We start from the raw sequence: 19036 nt of genomic DNA on the forward strand, positions 1-19036 counted from the left end.
TTCTCAGTAATCCCATCAGATTTTCCTTCTTTTTCCAGATTTATAACACGAAGCTCCTTTTCTCAGATATTAAGTACAGTTTCACCTTGAACCTGTCATCTGTGTGAGATTTCATAAGCAGAGTTGTGATGGTGTAAAAATTGCTTCACATGATACATAATCAAAATATTTTACTCTTCCTCTGAAAAAAATTAGAGTCAAAACAACGAGAACCTGGAGTGCTGGCATACAGCAGGGACAGGGATCCAGGGAGACGGGGGGCACCGCTGGAAACTGAGGGGAGACACGGCATCAAAGCAGACGGGGCGACCCATGAGTCACCAAAGATGCAGAACAGAATGAGATTTGGGGATACGTTAGCTACAGGTCCATCATTCCTTGTACGAAAACTCCTGAAGCCACACATATGTCAGGATTCAGAGACACGGTGCACCACAGGTAGCGCAGAACACCCCCAAGAATCTGCCACTAAGGTCTGTGGGTACCTCGGCCCCTGGGTGTTCAACCACGTCTATTTCCAGTGTCCAGTGTCCATCTCTGGCCCAGACCTCCACACCAGCTCCCAGCCATCGATTAACTGTCTCACAGACACTCTAAAGTCCACAGGCACCTACTCGGCAAATACTCAAAGAGTGTTTACTACGTACCAAGCGCTGTTTTAGGTGAATATCTTGCCTGGAAAATTCCATGGACAGAGAAACCTGGCAGGATACAGTCCATGGGGACACAAAGAGTTGGACACAACTGAGCGACTAACACCCCCCCACACACACTCTGAAATGCTTATCCCCTAGACGTGCTCCCCACCCCCAGGCTTCACTATGCTCCGAAATTCTGCTTCCATTTTACCTTACTGTTCACACCAGGAACCTGGGGTCACCCTGACACCCTTCTTCCCCACCAATCACCAAGTCCTTCCACATGTGCCTTCTAAATCTCTCTCTAATCTATTTGCTTACTCTGTCTCTGCATTGCTGTCACCCTAAGACTAAGCCTGCGGTCCTCACCCGGAAGAGGTCTGGCCCCGCAAGAGACGTGTGAAACTGTCTGGAAACATCCATGGTTGTCACAACCTCGGGAGAAGAGGCTGCCAGCATTGAGTGGGCAGGAGCGATGGATGGAGCTCAGCACCTTACAGGGTGCACAACAGTCCCGCCCACCAAAGAATGATCGAGCCTCAGCCATCCACAGCACTGAGGCTGAGAAACCCTGCCCTGAGTACATGAAAGAGTGATGGAGTGATGCATACCAAGGGTTTTGTTTTTATATCAATTATGGTCTTGAAAAAATGATCAGAATTCAGAATAATTTTTAATGTGGTAAAATTCTATTGGGCCCGATTAGATTATGTTGGAACCTGTCTTATACGTGAATAAAGTGAGCACTTACTTGTGCATGTTCTCCACTCCTATTATGACCATGATACAGTAGGAAATTCCACTTTGTACAAGAAAATGTAAGGCATACCTGTAAAAAAGTAAGAGCACTGTTAGAAGGGTTAGAAGGGCCTACACACAAACATCGAGTTGAAGTGATTCAGGATAAAAAGTGCTTATGCATAACCCAGAACATTCCCAGAAAAGAAAATAAGGAAGCAAAACCTCCAAAGCCTAACACTGTGGATACCCTAGAGAAGTCTCATCTCACAAGCCCCACAAGGGCTGGAAAAATAAGAACTCCAGAAAGCCACACTTGGGGGCGGAGCATCCCACATTTCCCAGCTACACGAAAGCTCCATGGGGTCCTGAGACTGAAGCGTTACTGCTTTTCCATCACTAAGGCAGCACAAGCATGAAAAGGAGTGAGAAACCTGGATTTCAGAATCATCCTGACAGATATCACTTAACTGTTTACCTGCCTGACTGCACCAATAGAGCTGTGGACCTGTAGTAGCCTTTGCAAGTGTTACTTACAAAACAGCCCCAAATACTAAGTATTAGAATTGATTTAAAAGCGGGTACACCCAAATTGATTTACTCTGAAAACATGATGGCTCGAGTCAAATAAGTGTCCTTATACACATCTAATCAGTCCTTAATTTGCAGTAATCCATCTACAAAACATTCTCACAGAAATAGTACAGTGTTTTCTAACGTTCTAATGTAGAAATACGCCATTAAATGAGAGAAATAATTTATCCGTCCATTTCACAAAAGTCGGGCAAAACATGATTTAGATCTCTGGTTTTAAAATCCATCCAGGGGACTCCCTGGGTGGTCCAGTGGTTAAGACTCTGCCTTCTAATGCAGAGGATGTGGGTTCAGTCCCTGATTGGGGAACTAACTAATATCCCACATGCTATGCAGCTACTGAGCCTACGCACCATGACTAAGATCCAATGCAGCCAAATAAATAAATACTTAAAAAAAAAAATGCCTCCAAACTATCCCTAAGACTGTGCACACATACGCGTGTACACACACACACAAAATGTCTATTTTCTTTCCCCTTTAATAGCATGAATAGTGTATGAAAAAAAATGTTGAAATCATTGTATACAATTTAAAGTATTAATAAGGATCTTAAACTATGATTAAAATTACTTTCTAACCTAAGCATCATAGAATAACAGGCACCTCCATTGTGGAAAGCTACTTAATTATTTTTTAACTTTCCACAGAAATATTACAAATAAGAAGTAAGGCTCTGTACCTTACCCAGTGTACAGAGTTCATCTGCCTGTCTCTTCCTCTGCCTAACACACACACACACACACACACACACACACACACACACACACACACACACACACACAGAGGGAAACAGTGTTGGCCTGGAATACTACTATATAACCAGAGGGCCACCAATCAGAAAAACCTATGTGTCGATAATCTGAAACAGAAAGGAGCTGGCTACTGTGCCAAGCTCCCTTCTGCAGTATTATGTCTTTCAAGTCTCACAACCACCACTGGTTCCATTTTACAGGTGTCAAAAGTGATGCTAACAAGGCTGAATAACGTGTCCAGTAACAGCGCTGCCAGACTGAGGCACCCACAGTGGAATCCAGGTCTGTCTGGATTCAGTCTAAGCTCCAGTCCATTACCCTGCACTGCTGTCAAATAGCTAAACAAGTAATTAAAGGTATAAACTAATTCTCAATTAAAAGAAATTTATAAATGATGATTCAAAAAAAAGCTGAGGCCAAATACAAGTAGGTAAAAGAGTCAAGTACATTTAGGCAACTACTAACACAGTCTTCCAAAAGACAACTTGTCACAATCAATAGGAGACAGGATTGCCTTTGAGGCTAACAAAACAAACTGCTAAAATGCAGAACAGAAGGACACTCTACTTCCCCACTTATATCAAGTAGCAAAGAATTATCTTTTACCTGGTGCAGAGGCATAAACAATCTCTTTTTCCAAAGGAAGGAATATAAAAAGTTTCTCCTTCAAGAAAAGACTAGAGTACACTTTTTTAAAATCCTAGTTATCACATATAAATTGACATACTGATGACCACCTGACCTTAAGGTGAGCTCCTCGGGACACTGGGATAGAGCATCTGAGAAGACCTCACAGCAAGAAATCACCCTCCTCCGTCAGTAAACACTTCTCCCTCCAGCAGGATTCCCAGTCACACAGGCCCAGGAAACACGGATCATATCTCAGCCTTCTCTGTGTCCACAGACCACAAAGTGAAGGGTGTCTGGAACTGGTCACTCTGGACAAGCCTTCTCCACCCCTTACAACATGCTGTCAACAATGGAAATGCAGACATAGAGCAAAGACTTTTGGACATAGTTGGGGAGAGAGAAGGTGGGATATTAGAGAGAGGTAGCATGGAAACATATATATTACCATGTATAAAAGGGACAGCCAGTGGAAATTTGCTATATGATGCAGGGAGATCAAGTCAGGTGTTCTGTGACAACCGAGAGGGGAGGGATGGGGAGGAAGGAGGGAGGGAGGGGACATATGTATACCTGTGGCTGATTCATGTTGATGTATGGCAGAAACCAACACAATATTGTAATTATCCTCCAATTAAAAATAAAATAAAATTTTTAAAAATGAAGGAAAAACAAAAAATATGCTGACAAAATACACGTTGAACACTGACATATGCGTGGGTAAAATGTGTAACCCAGGATATGCTTGAAAATACTCCAGAAAAATAAGTTGAGGAAAGAATGAAATAAGAATGGTGGAATTTTAACAATTGTTGAAGCTGGATAATGGGCATTTGAGGGTTCATTCTATTATTTTCTGTTACTTTGCATTTGAAAAGCTCTGTGAACCAAAGTTAAATACACACACATACACACCCATGGCATGATTTAAGATAAGTTTGAACAGAAATCCCTTGAGAAACCAAAGAAAACTTTGATGTTATCAAGGAAGGGGAGAAACCATGCCTAGATCTGATTTTAAAAATTGCATAGAAACCCTGGGACTCCACACACACCTACCATTGGCAGGGCCTATCAGAGGACTGGTCACGGGGCAACAGGCAGAGAAGGAATAATTAATCCCTAATTGAATTTTCATGAGTTTCTAGGACACGTACACAGTTGCCAGAGGAAAAATCTAGATTAAGAAATACCAGTATATTTCAGCCCTCCCAAGAATCAAAAACAACCTCCAAGAACAGACATGGAAGCATTGTCAAAATCCACCAGTCTACACCCCACAACAGGAACTACCCTAAACCATCCATCAAGCGACTGCACTGGCATTCTCTCAGGGAATCTGCATCTCAAACAACAATCTGCCAAAGAGCAAACACAGCCACTGAGCCAACAGCGTAAGCTCTCAGATGAGGAAATGGTGAAGGACAGGGAAGCCCTGGCATGCTACAGTCCGTAGGGTCACAAAGAGTCGGGCACAACTGAGCGACCGAACAACAAGGAAAATTCCGGAGGAATCACCAAGAATCCTTCTCTGCTGTTATGCCAAGACACTGTACTTTCCTCCTACAACCACTGTCATCTGGGACAAAGAGGAACTATGAAGAATAGTCCTGATAATGAAGAAAGGAGCAAAGTGGAAGAAACTCAGACACATGGAGCATCTGAAGGGCCATAAATAAAAGCTTTCCATTCATAAATAATTCTTCCCCACCAAAACCAACCCAACAAAAAGCCTCATTTGGCTAATGGTAGAAAATAAAAAAAGATAACAGAGTTCTATTGGGCTTTACCAGTCTCTTAAAAGCCACTGGCACAGTAAGGAACAAGTTATTTTAAATGGTTCATTTGCCCTGGCATAAAAGATCTGCAAAATAGGTGGAAGAGCTATTCATGACAGAATAAAATGTCTTGATGTCTTTTTTCTTCATCTGTCCTTTTTCATAAGTTATAAACAGTACACTGTCCTCCGAGCTCAAACTGAAGAGACAGAGCTTTCCACTCTTTATCTTTTATCCACCTTCCACTCTTTATCTTTTCTATTAAAAATAAAAAATGTGAAACGTTATAGGTAAATATAAGAACAAAACCCTACATAATGTATTTTTCTATACAATTCACAAAGACATCCAAAATCTTCATTAAATATCAAAATAATTACTTACCATCCAAAGCAAAAAAGTGCAAGATAAAGGCCCAAAAGGGTAGCAACGACATGTCTTATAAAAGAGCTAGTTTTGCTTGAATGTAGGTAAGTTCGAAACCAAATGGCTGCTAGCAAGGCAAAGAGTTGGCACACTACAAAGTTGACCTGCAAAGAAAAATTAAAATTTTGTATTAGCAACACAGACTTGAATTTTTAATTTGATGTTACATTAAAATTCTCATGACAAAAACACCAAGGTTACTTAAAGTTAAGATCTTCCAGTTTGCTAAAGAAATGAAAACAAAATCCAGGCCGTCTTTCCCAGGATGACAGCCTCAAGTTCAGAGGGAAGGGCTGAGGCACACGTCAGTGCTACACGCAGCAGGGACACTGGCGCCCAGCGTGGGGAGAGGCTGGGAGGGGAAAGCACAGGGTACCATGTGGTTAGAGGGAAAGAGAAACTTATTTTAATGACTTGGGCGACCCTGTAACTGGTAGAGAAGAAGAGTTTTGAGCTTCTCCTAAACTCCTCTGGGTTAAGATCCAGTCAAGATCCTTGAGAATCTGTGGGATGCACCCTCTGCCGTTAGGAGGTCGGTGGCATCCCTGGCAGAGGAGTCAAGGGGATGTGAGTGGTCTGAAGTCAGCCCTGAAAGGAGCCATGTGTCTCAGCTCCGGGGGCCTCAGGGACTGGTCCAGGAGGTCAGCAGGTGAACAAGAGGAAGGAGCCCCCAGAAAGCCGTGAAAGAGACCACTCCTGAGCCCACCAAGGCCAGTCCTTAAACGTCCTCATAACGATAGGGACAACATTACCCTCTATTTACAGCAATGAAACAAAGCTGGTAACAGGACTGCAGCTCCTTTTTATCCCTTAACTTTTTAACATTTCTTTTGCCCTCACAAAATGATTTTTTTTAAAAAAAGACTACAAACAAGCCTCTCCTGTGGTATTAAAGACTCGAGAAAAACCTCCTTTTCTGTCTCTTATCAAGTAGGTTCTCCTAGAACACTAAGAAACATGGGTCTTAAAATCTACAAATAAAAGAAAAATCCATTTGACATTAGGAACCTCTAAGAATCACGCACCAACAAGAAAACCACTGTTTCAGGAAGCTAAATCAGGAATCAATCATCCAGCCATACGCCAGTACCGCCACAGATCCACAGAGATATCTCTGCCCAGAGACACAGACAACTGTGTGCTTTTTCTTGCATTACAAGGAGAAAAACAGTTGGACATTGTTGTATGTTGCCTGAGAGACCATTGTTCTTTGAAACAGTTAAACTCAATACAAGCAAAATGTCATTCCAACAGGTTCTAATAAGCATTTTTTTTTCTCCTAAAGGGTTCCAAGAATACTGTTTTAATTAAGCGAAAAGTAGATATACCAGGAAAATGAATATAGATGTTAAAAACTACTCACATCTACAAAGCTTCCTACAGTTTAAAAACTTTCTTTCAATTATCTTGTAACTAAACAAAAACGCATGGAGCATCTGTTCTGGGCACAGCACAGGAGTCATAAAATGCTGACGTCCCACTGCTGGCCCCGGATGAATTCAGAGTCTAACGAAAAAAGGCAACATGTACACAAGGAAGGAATGTCAACTCCGTTATTAAAGGCTGGACAGAAAGTACTCTGAGGACACCCTGAAGGGGAGCGCATGAAGGAGTGACTCTCACTAAGTAGGTGACATGAGACACAATGCCAGTGGAGCTCAGTAACCACCGAGGACTCGCTCCCTCCCTCTCCATCCTCCCTCTCTTTTCACACCTGTCTCAACTAAAACAAGCAGGGAACTACTGCAGGGGCATTCCAGAACCGCTGCCTGCAGAATTCTGTTACCTCTATAACCATTCGTTTCAACACAGTCATCTTACAGATGAAGAGAATGAAATGAGACCTCACACTCCAGACACTGAATAGGTATCTGTGGGGGCAGGCACCAAAATCGACAATTCAAAAAGAAAAACACAGGTCCCGCCGGTCATCCTCAAGGGGTGAGAACCACTGTGTCGGAAAATCAGAGAAAGGGCATCTTCAACAAAAACCAAAGAACCCAAGGTGAAGGCAGCACTCACTGAGAGGTGGGAGCAGTGGGGGAGGGGATCCAAATGCGGGGGTGGGGGGGGGGGGGAGGGGGTCAGAATGCAGGAGCAGGGGGAGGGGGGGTCAGAAAGTTGGGGGAGGGGGTCTGGAATGCGGGGGGTGGGGTGGGGGGTGTGGCTGTTCGGAGACGGAGGGGCTCCGCATGCCACGCAGAGGCACTCAGGGTTGAGACCACGTGTAACGCAAAACACGGGTGATTTAAGAGGGAGTGATGGGACCCAAGCCCTGCGCCCACCGATCAGGGACAGAGCGAGGGGTGCACCGAACAGGCTGGAGGCCGCGGCTCGTCCAGCCTCCTTGAACCAGGAGGACGGAGCAGGTTCAGAGAATGTTTGGGCCGTTGGGGAAGTGACCGGGGCCTAAGAGGCCAGGAGAGGCCGCCAGCACCAGGGGACAGAGACATGAGCCCATGTGGGGGGCAAGGGTCCAGGGAAGAATGAACCCCCCTCGCCTGCGCTCAGTCCCAGAGCACCGGGGGGCCAGCGAGCACACTTGAGCATGTCCAGGCCCTCGGAGCAGATGCGCGTCTGAGAGTGATGCACATGGCTGAAGGGGCGCTGTGGAAGAGACGGGGGACCCAGGGCAGAACCCCACAGCCTGCAAGCCATGGCCCAGCCATGTCAGGGCCGCAAGGACGGCGCGCTGTGTGAGGCAGGGCAAGAGGAGGCTCGTGAGGCCATGGGCACCGTCAGGACACAGGGCGCAAGGGCTGAGACCAGCCGCCTGAGTTGGCAACTGCAGCTTCCCCAGGGAGCCTGGTGATAGCACATCCAGGGCAAGGCCACAGATGAGGAAGCGAGGTCTCCGGGTTTAGATAACCCGGCCATCAATAATGCAGACCTGATCCACAAGGGGCCAGGACCACTGTGCAAGAGACAGACACCTAGAAGCATAAAGTGGGCTCCTGCTCCGAAACTAGGGAACACAGAACTAGGGTTCAGCTCGAGTGCCCGGAAGCGAACCCCAGGAGCAGGTGCCGTCAATCACCCTGATGGGGGGACCCAGAGGCACACCTGTTACCCAGGCCTTGGAGAGCCGGGCTGCAAAGGAGACAGATTCAGCCCATCAGGCGATGGTGGGAGCTCCAGAAGGGACTAGCACAATTGATTTCAAGCAAAAAACCTCGAGGACAGGCAGGTGGGAATATCCAGATTGTTCCTTTATACAGAAGGAAAGGGTACACGCCCAGCTGTCCAAATAGCACTTGTGAATTGAAACCATGTCTTAGTCATTGTTTCATGGGTAGGGTACGTCAGGGGAGGCAACACATGCTGGAGACGAGAGAGAACAAGGACAAGGGAAGGAACCTACAAGGCCGGGATGGAGACCCAACACGTGCGGGCACTCTCCCCTGCTTCTATCCTTTGATCCTCAAAACGAGGGGCTGCTTCCCCAGTTCATTCCACTAGCTCAAGGCCACCTACAGTAACAGTGAGCAGCCGGGGCTCCAACCCACGTCTGAGCTAGGCTGCTCCCTGGCTGCCTCTCTACTTCTAGTGAACATCTGAAGGTCCAACTTGATGGCTATGGGCGAGACCACGTAGGGAATTTGTGATCTGAAAAATACATCCATTCTGGTTAACAAAATGCCAACACCTAATACACACAACAGGAAGCGAAAAGCAAAGAAGAAAAAGAAAGATATTCCCATTTGAATGCAGAGTTCCAAAGAATAGCAAGGAGAGATAAGAAAGCCTTCCTCAGCAATCAATGCAAAGAAACAGAGGAAAACAACAGAATGGGAAAGACCAGAGATCTCTTCACGAAAATCAGAGATACCAAGGGAACATTTCATGCAAAGATGGGCTCAATAAAGGACAGAAATGGTATGGACCTAACAGAGGCAGAAGATATTAAGAAGAGGTGGCAAGAATACACAGAAGAACTATACAAAAAAGATCTTCACAACCCAGATAATCACGATGGTGTGATCACTCACCTAGAGCCAGACATCCTGGAATTTCCGAAGTCAACTGGGTCTTAGGAAGCATCACTAAGAACAAAGCTAGTGGAGGTGATGGAATTCCAGTTGAGCTATTTCAAATCCTGAAAGATGATGCTGTGAAAGTGCTGCACTCAATATGCCAGCAAATACGGAAAACTCAGCAGTGGCCACAGGACTTGAAAAGGTCAGTTTTCATTCCAATCCCAAAGAAAGGCAATGCCAAAGAATGCTCAAACTATTGCACAATTGCACTCATCTCACACGCTAGTAAAGTAATGCTTAAAATTCTCCAAGCCAGGCCTCAGCAATACATGAACCGTGAACTTCCAGATGTTCAAGCTGGATTTAGAAAAGGCAGAGGAACCAGAGATCACATTGCCAACATCCGCTGGATCATCAAAAAAGCAAGAGAGTTACAGAAAAACATTTATTTCTGCTTTATTGACTATGCCAAAGCCTTCGACCGTGTGGATCACAATAAACTGTGAAAAATTCTGAAAGAGATGGGAATACAAGACCACCTGACCTGCCTCTTGAGAAACCTGTATGCAGGTCAGGAAGCAACAATTAGAACTGGACATGTAACAACAGACTGGTTCCAAATAGGAAAAGGAGTATGTCAAGGCTGTATATTGTCACCCTACTTACTTAACTTATATGCAGAGTACATCATGAGAAACGCTGGTCTGGAAGAAGCACAAGCTGGAATCAAGAATGCCGGGAGAAATATCAATAACCTCAGATACGCAGATGACACCACTCTTATGGCAGAAAGTGAAAAAGAACTAAAGAGCCTCTTGATGAAAGTGAAAGAGGAGAGTGAAAAAGTTGGCTTAAAACTCAACATTCAGAAAACTAAGATCATGGCATCCAGTCCCATCACTTCATGGCAGATAGATGGGGAAACAGTGGAAACAGTGTCAGACTTTATTTTCTTGGGCTCCAAAATCACTGCAGATGGTGACTGCAGCCATGCAATTAAAAGACTCTTACTCCTTGGAAGGAAAGTTATGACCAACCTAGACAGCATATTAAAAAGCAGAGACATTACTTTGCCAACAAAGGTCTGTCTAGTCAAGGCTATGGTTTTTCCAGTGGTCATGTATGGAAGTGAGAGTTGGACTATAAAGAAAGCTGAACACCAAAGAATTGATGCTTTTGAACTGTGGTGTTGGAGAAGAATCTTGAGAGTCCCTTGGACTGCAAGGAGATCCAACCAGTCCATCATAAAGGAGATCAGTCCTGGGTATTCATTGGAAGGACTGATGCTGAAGCTGAAATTCCAATACTTTGGCCACCTGATGCGAAGAGCTGACTCACTGGAAAAGACCCTGATGCTGGGAAGGACTGAAGGCAGGAGGAGAAGGGGACGACAGGAGATGAGATGGTTGGATGGCATCACCAACTCAATGGACATGGGTTTGGGTAGACTCCGGGAGCTGGTGATGGACAGGGAGGCCTGGCATGCTGCCGTTCATGGGGTCGCAAAGAGTCAGACACGAGTGAGGGACTGAACTGAACTGAATACACAATACACACACGAGCCTGTGTACACTTGTTTCTGCTGTTACGGGTCAATCCTTCGCACAAGCTTTCTTCCAAATGGAAAGAAATTTAGACTGCAACAACTTTTTATGTTCCTTTTTTTCAAAACCATTTTGCTGAAAATATACCTACACAAATGACCTGATATGCCTTTAAAGAAAGTGCCCCCAAGAAGTTTGGGAGTGAGGGGGTGAGTGGGGAGGCAGGGCACAGGACTGAGAAAGAAACCAGGGTGAAAACCCTAGCTCATTTAAGACTCCTCTGTAACACTTCCCATTTTATACAAAAGAAGCCTTTTGTGAAAAGTCACAGACAGAAGTATGTATGAAAGCAGCTGTTGTAGACACACCAGAAGATGACTTCTAAGGAGCATGCTTCACATAAGGGGGTGAGAGAAGAATTTTCTTTGACATCAAATGATGTGGTTCAATCTCACAATTAAGGCAGTGTCCAAGCACACAGGTTTAAAGCCTGCTACTCAGTAAATTTATGCGACTCCAAAGAAAGAGCAGGGCTTCCCCGGTGGTGCAATGGCAAAGAACCTGCCTGCCAGTGCAGGAGATGAGGGTTGGATCCCTGGTCCAGGAACATCCCCCGGAGAAGTAAATGGCAACCCACTTCAGTATTCTTGCCTGGAGACTCCCATGGACAGAGGAGCCTGGTGGGCTGCAGTTCATGGGGTCGCAAAAGAGTCGGACACAACTGAATGACAGAACAACAACAAAAGAACTAACAGTAAGAGTCATTTATTTTTAAGGTTATTCAAAGAAATTATTAATAATGCTCCAAAATAAATTTATAAAAGCACTTAGGGAGGGAAGGGTCCAAGATAGTGACATCAGAGGAGGACCCTAACTCTAACCTCCTCCCACGGACACACCAAACCAACAGCTACACCTTGTATGAAAAAGTGTGTAAACTGCCACCCATGCCATACAAGTTAATTAGCTCCACGTCAGAGCTAAGCATTCCATAATGAGCCAACAATTGACTTACATAAGTTCAGAGTGAAAAACCTTAAATTTCAAGGCAGCTCAACATGAAGGGAAACACTAGAAAGACATGTACCATCTGATGTCACTTATATGTGGAATCTAAAATATGACACAAATGAACCTATCTGCCAACAAAGGTCCGTCCAGTCAAAGCTACGGTTTTTCCAGTACCACGTATGGATGTGAGAGCTGGACTATAAAGAAAGCTGATGGCCGAAGAATTGATGCTTTTGAACTGTGGTGTTGGAGGAGACTCTTGAGAGTCCCTCGGACTGCAAGGAGATCCAACCAGTCCATCCTCAAGGAAATCAACTTCGAATACTCATTGGAAGGACTGATGCTGAAACTGAAACTCCAATACTTTGGCCACCTGATGCGAAGTGCTGACTCACTGGAAAAGACCCTGATGCTGGGAAAGACTGAAGGTGGGAGAAGAAGGGTTCGACAGAGGAAGAGATGGTTGGATGGCATCACTGACTCAATGAACACAAGTTTGAGTGGGCTCTAGGAGTTGGTGATGGACATGGAAGCCTGGCGTGCTGCGGTCCACGGGGTCATGAAAAATCAGACACGACTGAACTGAAGTGATGAGACAGAAACAGGCTCACAGACATAGGGAGAGAACAGACTTGTGACTGCCAAGGTGGAGGGAGGGACTGAGGGTTTGGGATTGGCAGATGCAAACTGCTATATACAGGATGGATAAACAAAAAGGTCCTACAGTATAGCACAGGGAGCTATATTCAGTATCTTGTGATAAACCAAAATCAAAAAGAATATGAAAAAGAATATGTATATATGTATAACAATCGCTGTGCTGTACGGCAGAAATTCACACAACATTGCAAATCAACTCTATCTACTTCAATAAAACTTTTTAAAACAATGACGTGCAATATCCAACAAATAACAGAAGTACCCCCCAAATCAGCGGCTGCCTCTGTAGCTCTATCAGTGGAAGACAAATTATATCTAACGGTAGTTTTCTATCAGTATAAAAGGCTTTTGGATAGCACACTTACATCCTCAGCCAGTGGCTCACAAGAGAAACAGGCTGTCTGTCTGTCTTGGGGAGACTGCAGGGGCAGAGCTGGGGGAATGAGGTGCAGAGCCCGAGGACAAGGATGAGAGGGGGTCCTCCAGGCCCCACAGACACAACCTGTAGCATCCTCAGCACTGTGCTTGCATCCAGGTAAGTGTAAGTCCAGCTGTGCAGTAACCACCTACACCGCTGACTAGAACTAGATTCTTGAATACTCACTCCAGAATTTTTCTTCCCCTGGTCTGAAACAGAACTTCGAATTCTTTTTTTTTTTTTTTAATTCCCCAGGCAAAGCTGGGGTGCTTTATGTTTCAGAAATGTGTCCTCATGAACCAACCTCAAAGTCAAGTAGATATGATGGGGCCCAAATGCGATGCAAGAGCCACTCTTTAAATCTTTAGGAAATAATATAAATTAAATCCACATAAGATACCATTATATATCAACCAGACTGCCAAACATTTCAGAGTCTGACAATACTGGTGTGGAGCGATGGCGTCTCTCACACACGCTGACCCAAACACTTGAGGGCACAGATAAGTGTCTTCTTACAGGACTGTAGCTATTCACTCCCTGTTACTCAGCCAGGCCACTATGTAGACAGACAATGTGGGGGCCAGGAGACATGATCAAGAATGTTCACAATTGTGCTATTCCTAATAGCCAAGTGTCAGAAAAAACCCAACGCCCATTACCACCAGCAAAATGGGTAAATACACTGTGGTTTAGTCATACAATAGGTAACTACACAGACAATGAAAGTGAAAAATTACAGCTTCTTACAGCATATGGACTAAACACACGCTCTATATGAAAGAAGCCATACATCTCTTGAATTTAAATCAGAGGAACACATACAACATATAAACATATATTTATAAAATGTTCCCCCAAACAAGCAATCAACCATATTGTGTGGGGATGCCCACGTGAGTGGTAAAACTAACTTTTTTTTGTTGTTGTTCAGCTGCTAAGTCATGTCTGACTCTTTGCAACCCCATGACTGTAGCCCACCAGGCTCCTCTGTCCATGGAATTTCCCCGGCAAGAATACTGGAGTATGTTGCCATTTCCTCTTCCAGGGGATCTTCCCGACCCAGGGATCAAACCCACATCTCTTGTGTCTCCTGCATTATCAGGCGGATTCTCTACCACTAGCGCCAGCTGGGAAGCCCACTGGCACTCAAAATGTAACAGCTCATATTTTATCTTCTTTCTTGACGCATTCTACTGAACATTCTGTAGACAATTACTGTTTAGGCAGAAGAAGGCAGGTCCTGCGCTCAGAAAACAGAGAGGTGTGCAAGGAGACACATAGACCAGCGAGAACAATGGTGGCCACTAAGGGGGCTGGGAGAAAGGGGACTGGCATCAAGCAGGCCTCTGGGGACTCCATCCTGACTCCCAGATTATACAGCAACTGCCTATCCTAATCCCACATAAACAAAACATACTGGGCTCAGCCAGCAAAGACCCACATCCGCCAGGACAGGCCTGTCCCTTACGTGTTCTCCTCTCATCCTCCCCAGACAACAGCATGGAGAGCTGCAAGGTGAGAGCCCAGACATCCCCTAGCCTCCTACTCCAAGCTAAATTCAACATCGTTAAAAACAGCCAGACTCCCGGGGGTTCATTAACTGACAGATCCTGAAGCGTATTCTCAGATCATCCACAGAAACCAAAAAAGCAGTCAGCTTTTTCAAAGGCACCAAAAACAGAAGCAGAAAGCAAGGGATTTAATCAAGACGCCAGCAATGAAAAGGACCTATCTCTTACCTACCATGTTGACAAGAGCATATTTAATTTCAGTCTTGCCATCTATAAAAGATTCCTATGAGCTACGAAGGAATTTGTTTCTGTCTACCTGTGAAATTAAAACGTGTTCCATTAATTGCATCTACAGCTGCTAAATTATGAAGCTCAAGTAAAAGCAATCTGCGGAAACAAGCTGAATCCAGATAAAATAAACTCGCCATACACACATCCCAAAATATCGCACACAGCACAGACACAAAGAAGAGGCTGGTCTGCTTCCCATCAACGGGGCTTGTCGAGTGTCCTCTGACAAGTGACTGACTAGGAGCTCATCGCTTAACAGGGTAAAGAGGAATAAATATAAGAACAAGAAGGCATCTCCCCTTCTACTGGGAGTGTTTGGAGTGAGAAAGACAGAGAAAGTGTGTGAGTATGTGAAATGTTTATCTCTTAGGTGGTTACAAATAATATTAGCAAACCAGAAGACCTGCTGAAGGGAAAAAGGAAGAAGAATCTAAATTCACACTGACTGAATAAACAAATCCTAGCACATTCACACAGAGGATATTACTTAGCAAGAAAAAGGAATGAACTACTGTGACACACACAATATAGATGAATCTCAGAATAATTTAAGTTTATAAAAGAATTTAGAACAAAAAAAGAGAATGATTCTATTTATATCAATTTCTAGAAAAGGCGAACTGATCCACAGTGACCAAAAGCAGATTAGTCTCCACCTCAAGGCCAAAGGCTCCCCAATCCCCACTTGAAATGCACACAATGCAGACACGACACTTCACCCTTCACATCAGAACTCAAACATCACATCTTCAAAAGTCCCGTACATCCTCCAATCTAAAGCAGCATTCCCAATCTTTTTTAATTTTTTACCACAGTACAGCTGATTTACAACATTGCACCAATCTCTATTGTGCAGCAAAGTGACTATTATACACATATGTATGTTCCTTTTTTTTAAGCTTTTTTCTTTTTTTTTTTGATGTGGACCATTTTTTAAAGTCCTGGAATTGCATCTGTATTATGTTTTGGTTTTTTGGCCATGAGGCATGTGGAATCTTAGCTCCCAGACCAGGGAATCAAACCGGCATCCTCTGGCATTGGAAGACAAAGTCTTTACCACTGGACGGCCAGGGAAGTCCCACATATATTCTTTTTTTACATTCTTTTCCATTAGGTTTATCACAGGATATTCAATATAGTTCCCTGTGCTCTACAGAAGGATCCTGTTGTTTACCCACTCAATCGTTTTTTAACATATACTATGGATAGGGGAGCCTGGCAGGCTACAATCCATGGGGACCTAAGTGCTACTGAGTACAAAGTACCTATCCTAAAAAAAAAAAGTCAATTTCAGTTATCCTATTAATTATACAAGGCTTCAAATGATGCAAAAAACTCACTTTTCTCCTAGGCTGCCTCATTATGATCAGATTTCAGTTCAATACAATACCAACTTACAAATGTCTTGATTTGATTTTGAAATAATACTGCTTCCCATCAAAAATAGTATACTTTTCAATAACAATCATGTCAACATAATAAGTATTAACATTTAATGCTTAGCTTGGGATCTGAACTCCTTCCCTTTGGAATACTTAGCCATTAAGCACTTAAAGAATACATTAGTGAATGGGCCAATGAAAGCACTTTGAAATTTTTTTTTTTTAGAATTTTAAATGTTTCAGGTATTGCTACCCAGAAAATCATAATCGACCATTGTGACTCACACTGTCATGCACTGTGAATTACCCTAGAGTCACTCACTAAGATATCTGTAGAATGCACATTTCATTAAAACAGGGACTTTTGTCTATTTTGTTTATTTCTCAGCATCTATTTCTGACATATGACCAGCACTTAGCACATGTGTGTTAAATACATGCAAACTCGAATTTTGTTATCTTATTCCAGTCACAATATTATTCCAAACTTATGTATCATCTCATCCTCCTGTTGCTGGATGTCATTTTATTTTAAGCATGAGGTGAAAAGTAGTTCTTGGCTCCAATTCACAGTAAGTGACTGACCTCCAAACTCCACAGTGACAGGTGCTGAGTCAACCGCACGAGACGCACCTGGGTCGGTCATGCAGGGGGTCCTGGGAGACCAGACTCCACCAGTCCTGATGCAGAGACTCCCTGAAAACCGCTAACAAGCTCCTGCTCCCGAGCTCAAAAGGAAGCCACAGCTGGCAGACCATCTGCACATCCAGATTATCAAATATTTACACCAACTCCGAGGTGAATATTAAGCAGCACCACAGAGCTGATAAAGTCCCATAATTAAGTCATCGAAGGTGGTGTTTATGACTCACAAGAAAGCAGCTCCGTCTGGAGGTGTGTCGTGCGCACACGTCCCTGATTAAAGTTAGAACAGTCCAAGTCTGTGAGCCCCCGACTTTAACAGAGGTTCTCCTCAAAGGATAAGGCAAGTGGCATGCAACCAGCTGGCTGGGAACCACACATGACAAAGAGCACAGAACGGACCGGGGTGAACAGCACTGAGCGCACCACAGCAGGCTGAAGCTGCGGGTCTAAATGAAGCAGCTCATTACCACCTAACAGGCAATCAACAGAGACCCCCGCTCCAGCCCTGACTGGGTCACCTCTGGCATCCATCACTTTATACCACAGTATATCACATTTGTATCACTTTATACAAGAGTTTCTTAATATGAAAATAAGAATAATCTCTGTCCACTCTTCTAGATCATGAAATATATTCCCTAAACCCAAACAAACATGATGCACCCTTCTGATCCTTTACCTGACGTAGTCTGCCTACCTGATCGGCTGGTTCAGACCCCCCAGAGAGGAGCTCCATGATGCAGCCAAGAAGCTCCACGAGCTTACATGAAGCATATAAAACAGACAAACCCACAGAAAGAGAGTAACTTAGTGGTTACCAGGGGCTGGAGAAAGGGGGGAAAGAGTTGTTTAATGGGTGCACAGTTCCCATTTTACAAGATGAAAAAGTTTTGGAGATCTGTCACACAGCAATGTGAATATCCTTAACCCTACTGAACCATACAGTTAAAAATGGTTAAGATGCTAAATTTTATATATGTACACGTTATCACAACTTTTTAATTTTTAAAATTACTTTTTAAAATAAATAATCAAGGATGTCTTCATTGGAAGACACCATAGGAAAATGGAAAATCAAACTACAAATGGGGAGAAGATATTCTACAATACATATAATGAAGAATCTAAAACAGAGAGAACCTCTAGAAACCAAGATGAAAAAGACAAAACTCCCCTGGTGGTCCAGTGGCCAACAATCTGTGCTCCCAACACAGGGTGCCTGGGTTTTATCCCTGGTCAGGAAACTAGATCTCACTTGCTGTACCTAAAAAGATCCTGCATGGCACAACAAGATCAAAGATCCTGCATGCTGCAACTAAGGCCCAGCACAGACAAATAAATAAATACATATTTTTAAAAATACAGGCAGAACTAATGTAAGATAAAAGTGTTAGTTGCTCAGTTGTGTCCCACTCTTTGCAACCCCATGGACTGTAGCCTGCCAGGCTCCTCTGTCCATGGAATTCTCCAGGCAAGAATACTGGAGCGGGTTGCCATTCCCTTCTCCCAGGATCTTCCTGACCCAGGGATCGAACCCATGTCTCCTGCCTTGCAGGAAGATTCTTTACCATTTGAGCCACCAGGAAGCTTTCAATGTAGGATAGGATAGAATTACTAGAAATATTCTTTAAAAAAAATTTTTTTAAAGAAACACAACTATCCAATTTAAAAATAGGCAAAAGACAGGATTAGGCACTTCACAACAGAGGAAAGACAAATCTCCAGAACTAAATGAAAACACACTAACCTCACTTGTTTAGGAGTAAGGAAAAGTAAAATCACAAAGTATTTTTTCATGCCCATGAGACTGACCAAAATTTATCAGTCTTGTAATAGCAGCAGCCAGGTGCTGGTATGGATGAGGAATGAAAGAAACTGAATACCTAGCTGTGTATTCTGGTTATAACCACTTTGGAAAACAGCTTGGCATTATTTAGCAAAGTTAAAGATACATTCTCCATGACTATAATTTGACCCATAAGGAAATAAACTTAGAGAAACTCTCACAGGTTCTTGTTCATGTGACAACAACGTGTGA

General features: G+C 43.8%; 1 protein-coding gene across 2 annotated transcripts in view; it reads right to left on the reverse strand.

Annotated features, from left to right (window-relative positions):
- The window catches only part of MBOAT2 (membrane bound O-acyltransferase domain containing 2), a 99669-nt gene that overhangs the window by 47420 nt on the left and 33213 nt on the right, over positions 1 to 19036 (reverse strand). For both annotated transcript variants that reach the window (XM_043917023.1, XM_043917024.1), the window contains exons 2-3: positions 5515 to 5660; positions 1390 to 1467 (exon numbers count right to left, since the gene is read on the reverse strand). In XM_043917023.1, coding sequence (XP_043772958.1) covers positions 1390 to 1467; positions 5515 to 5660 — 224 coding nt within the window. The remainder of the gene's footprint in view (positions 1 to 1389; positions 1468 to 5514; positions 5661 to 19036) is intronic.

Source organism: Cervus elaphus, chromosome 11 (assembly GCF_910594005.1).
Source record: "Cervus elaphus chromosome 11, mCerEla1.1, whole genome shotgun sequence".
Lineage (NCBI taxonomy): Eukaryota > Metazoa > Chordata > Mammalia > Artiodactyla > Cervidae > Cervus > Cervus elaphus.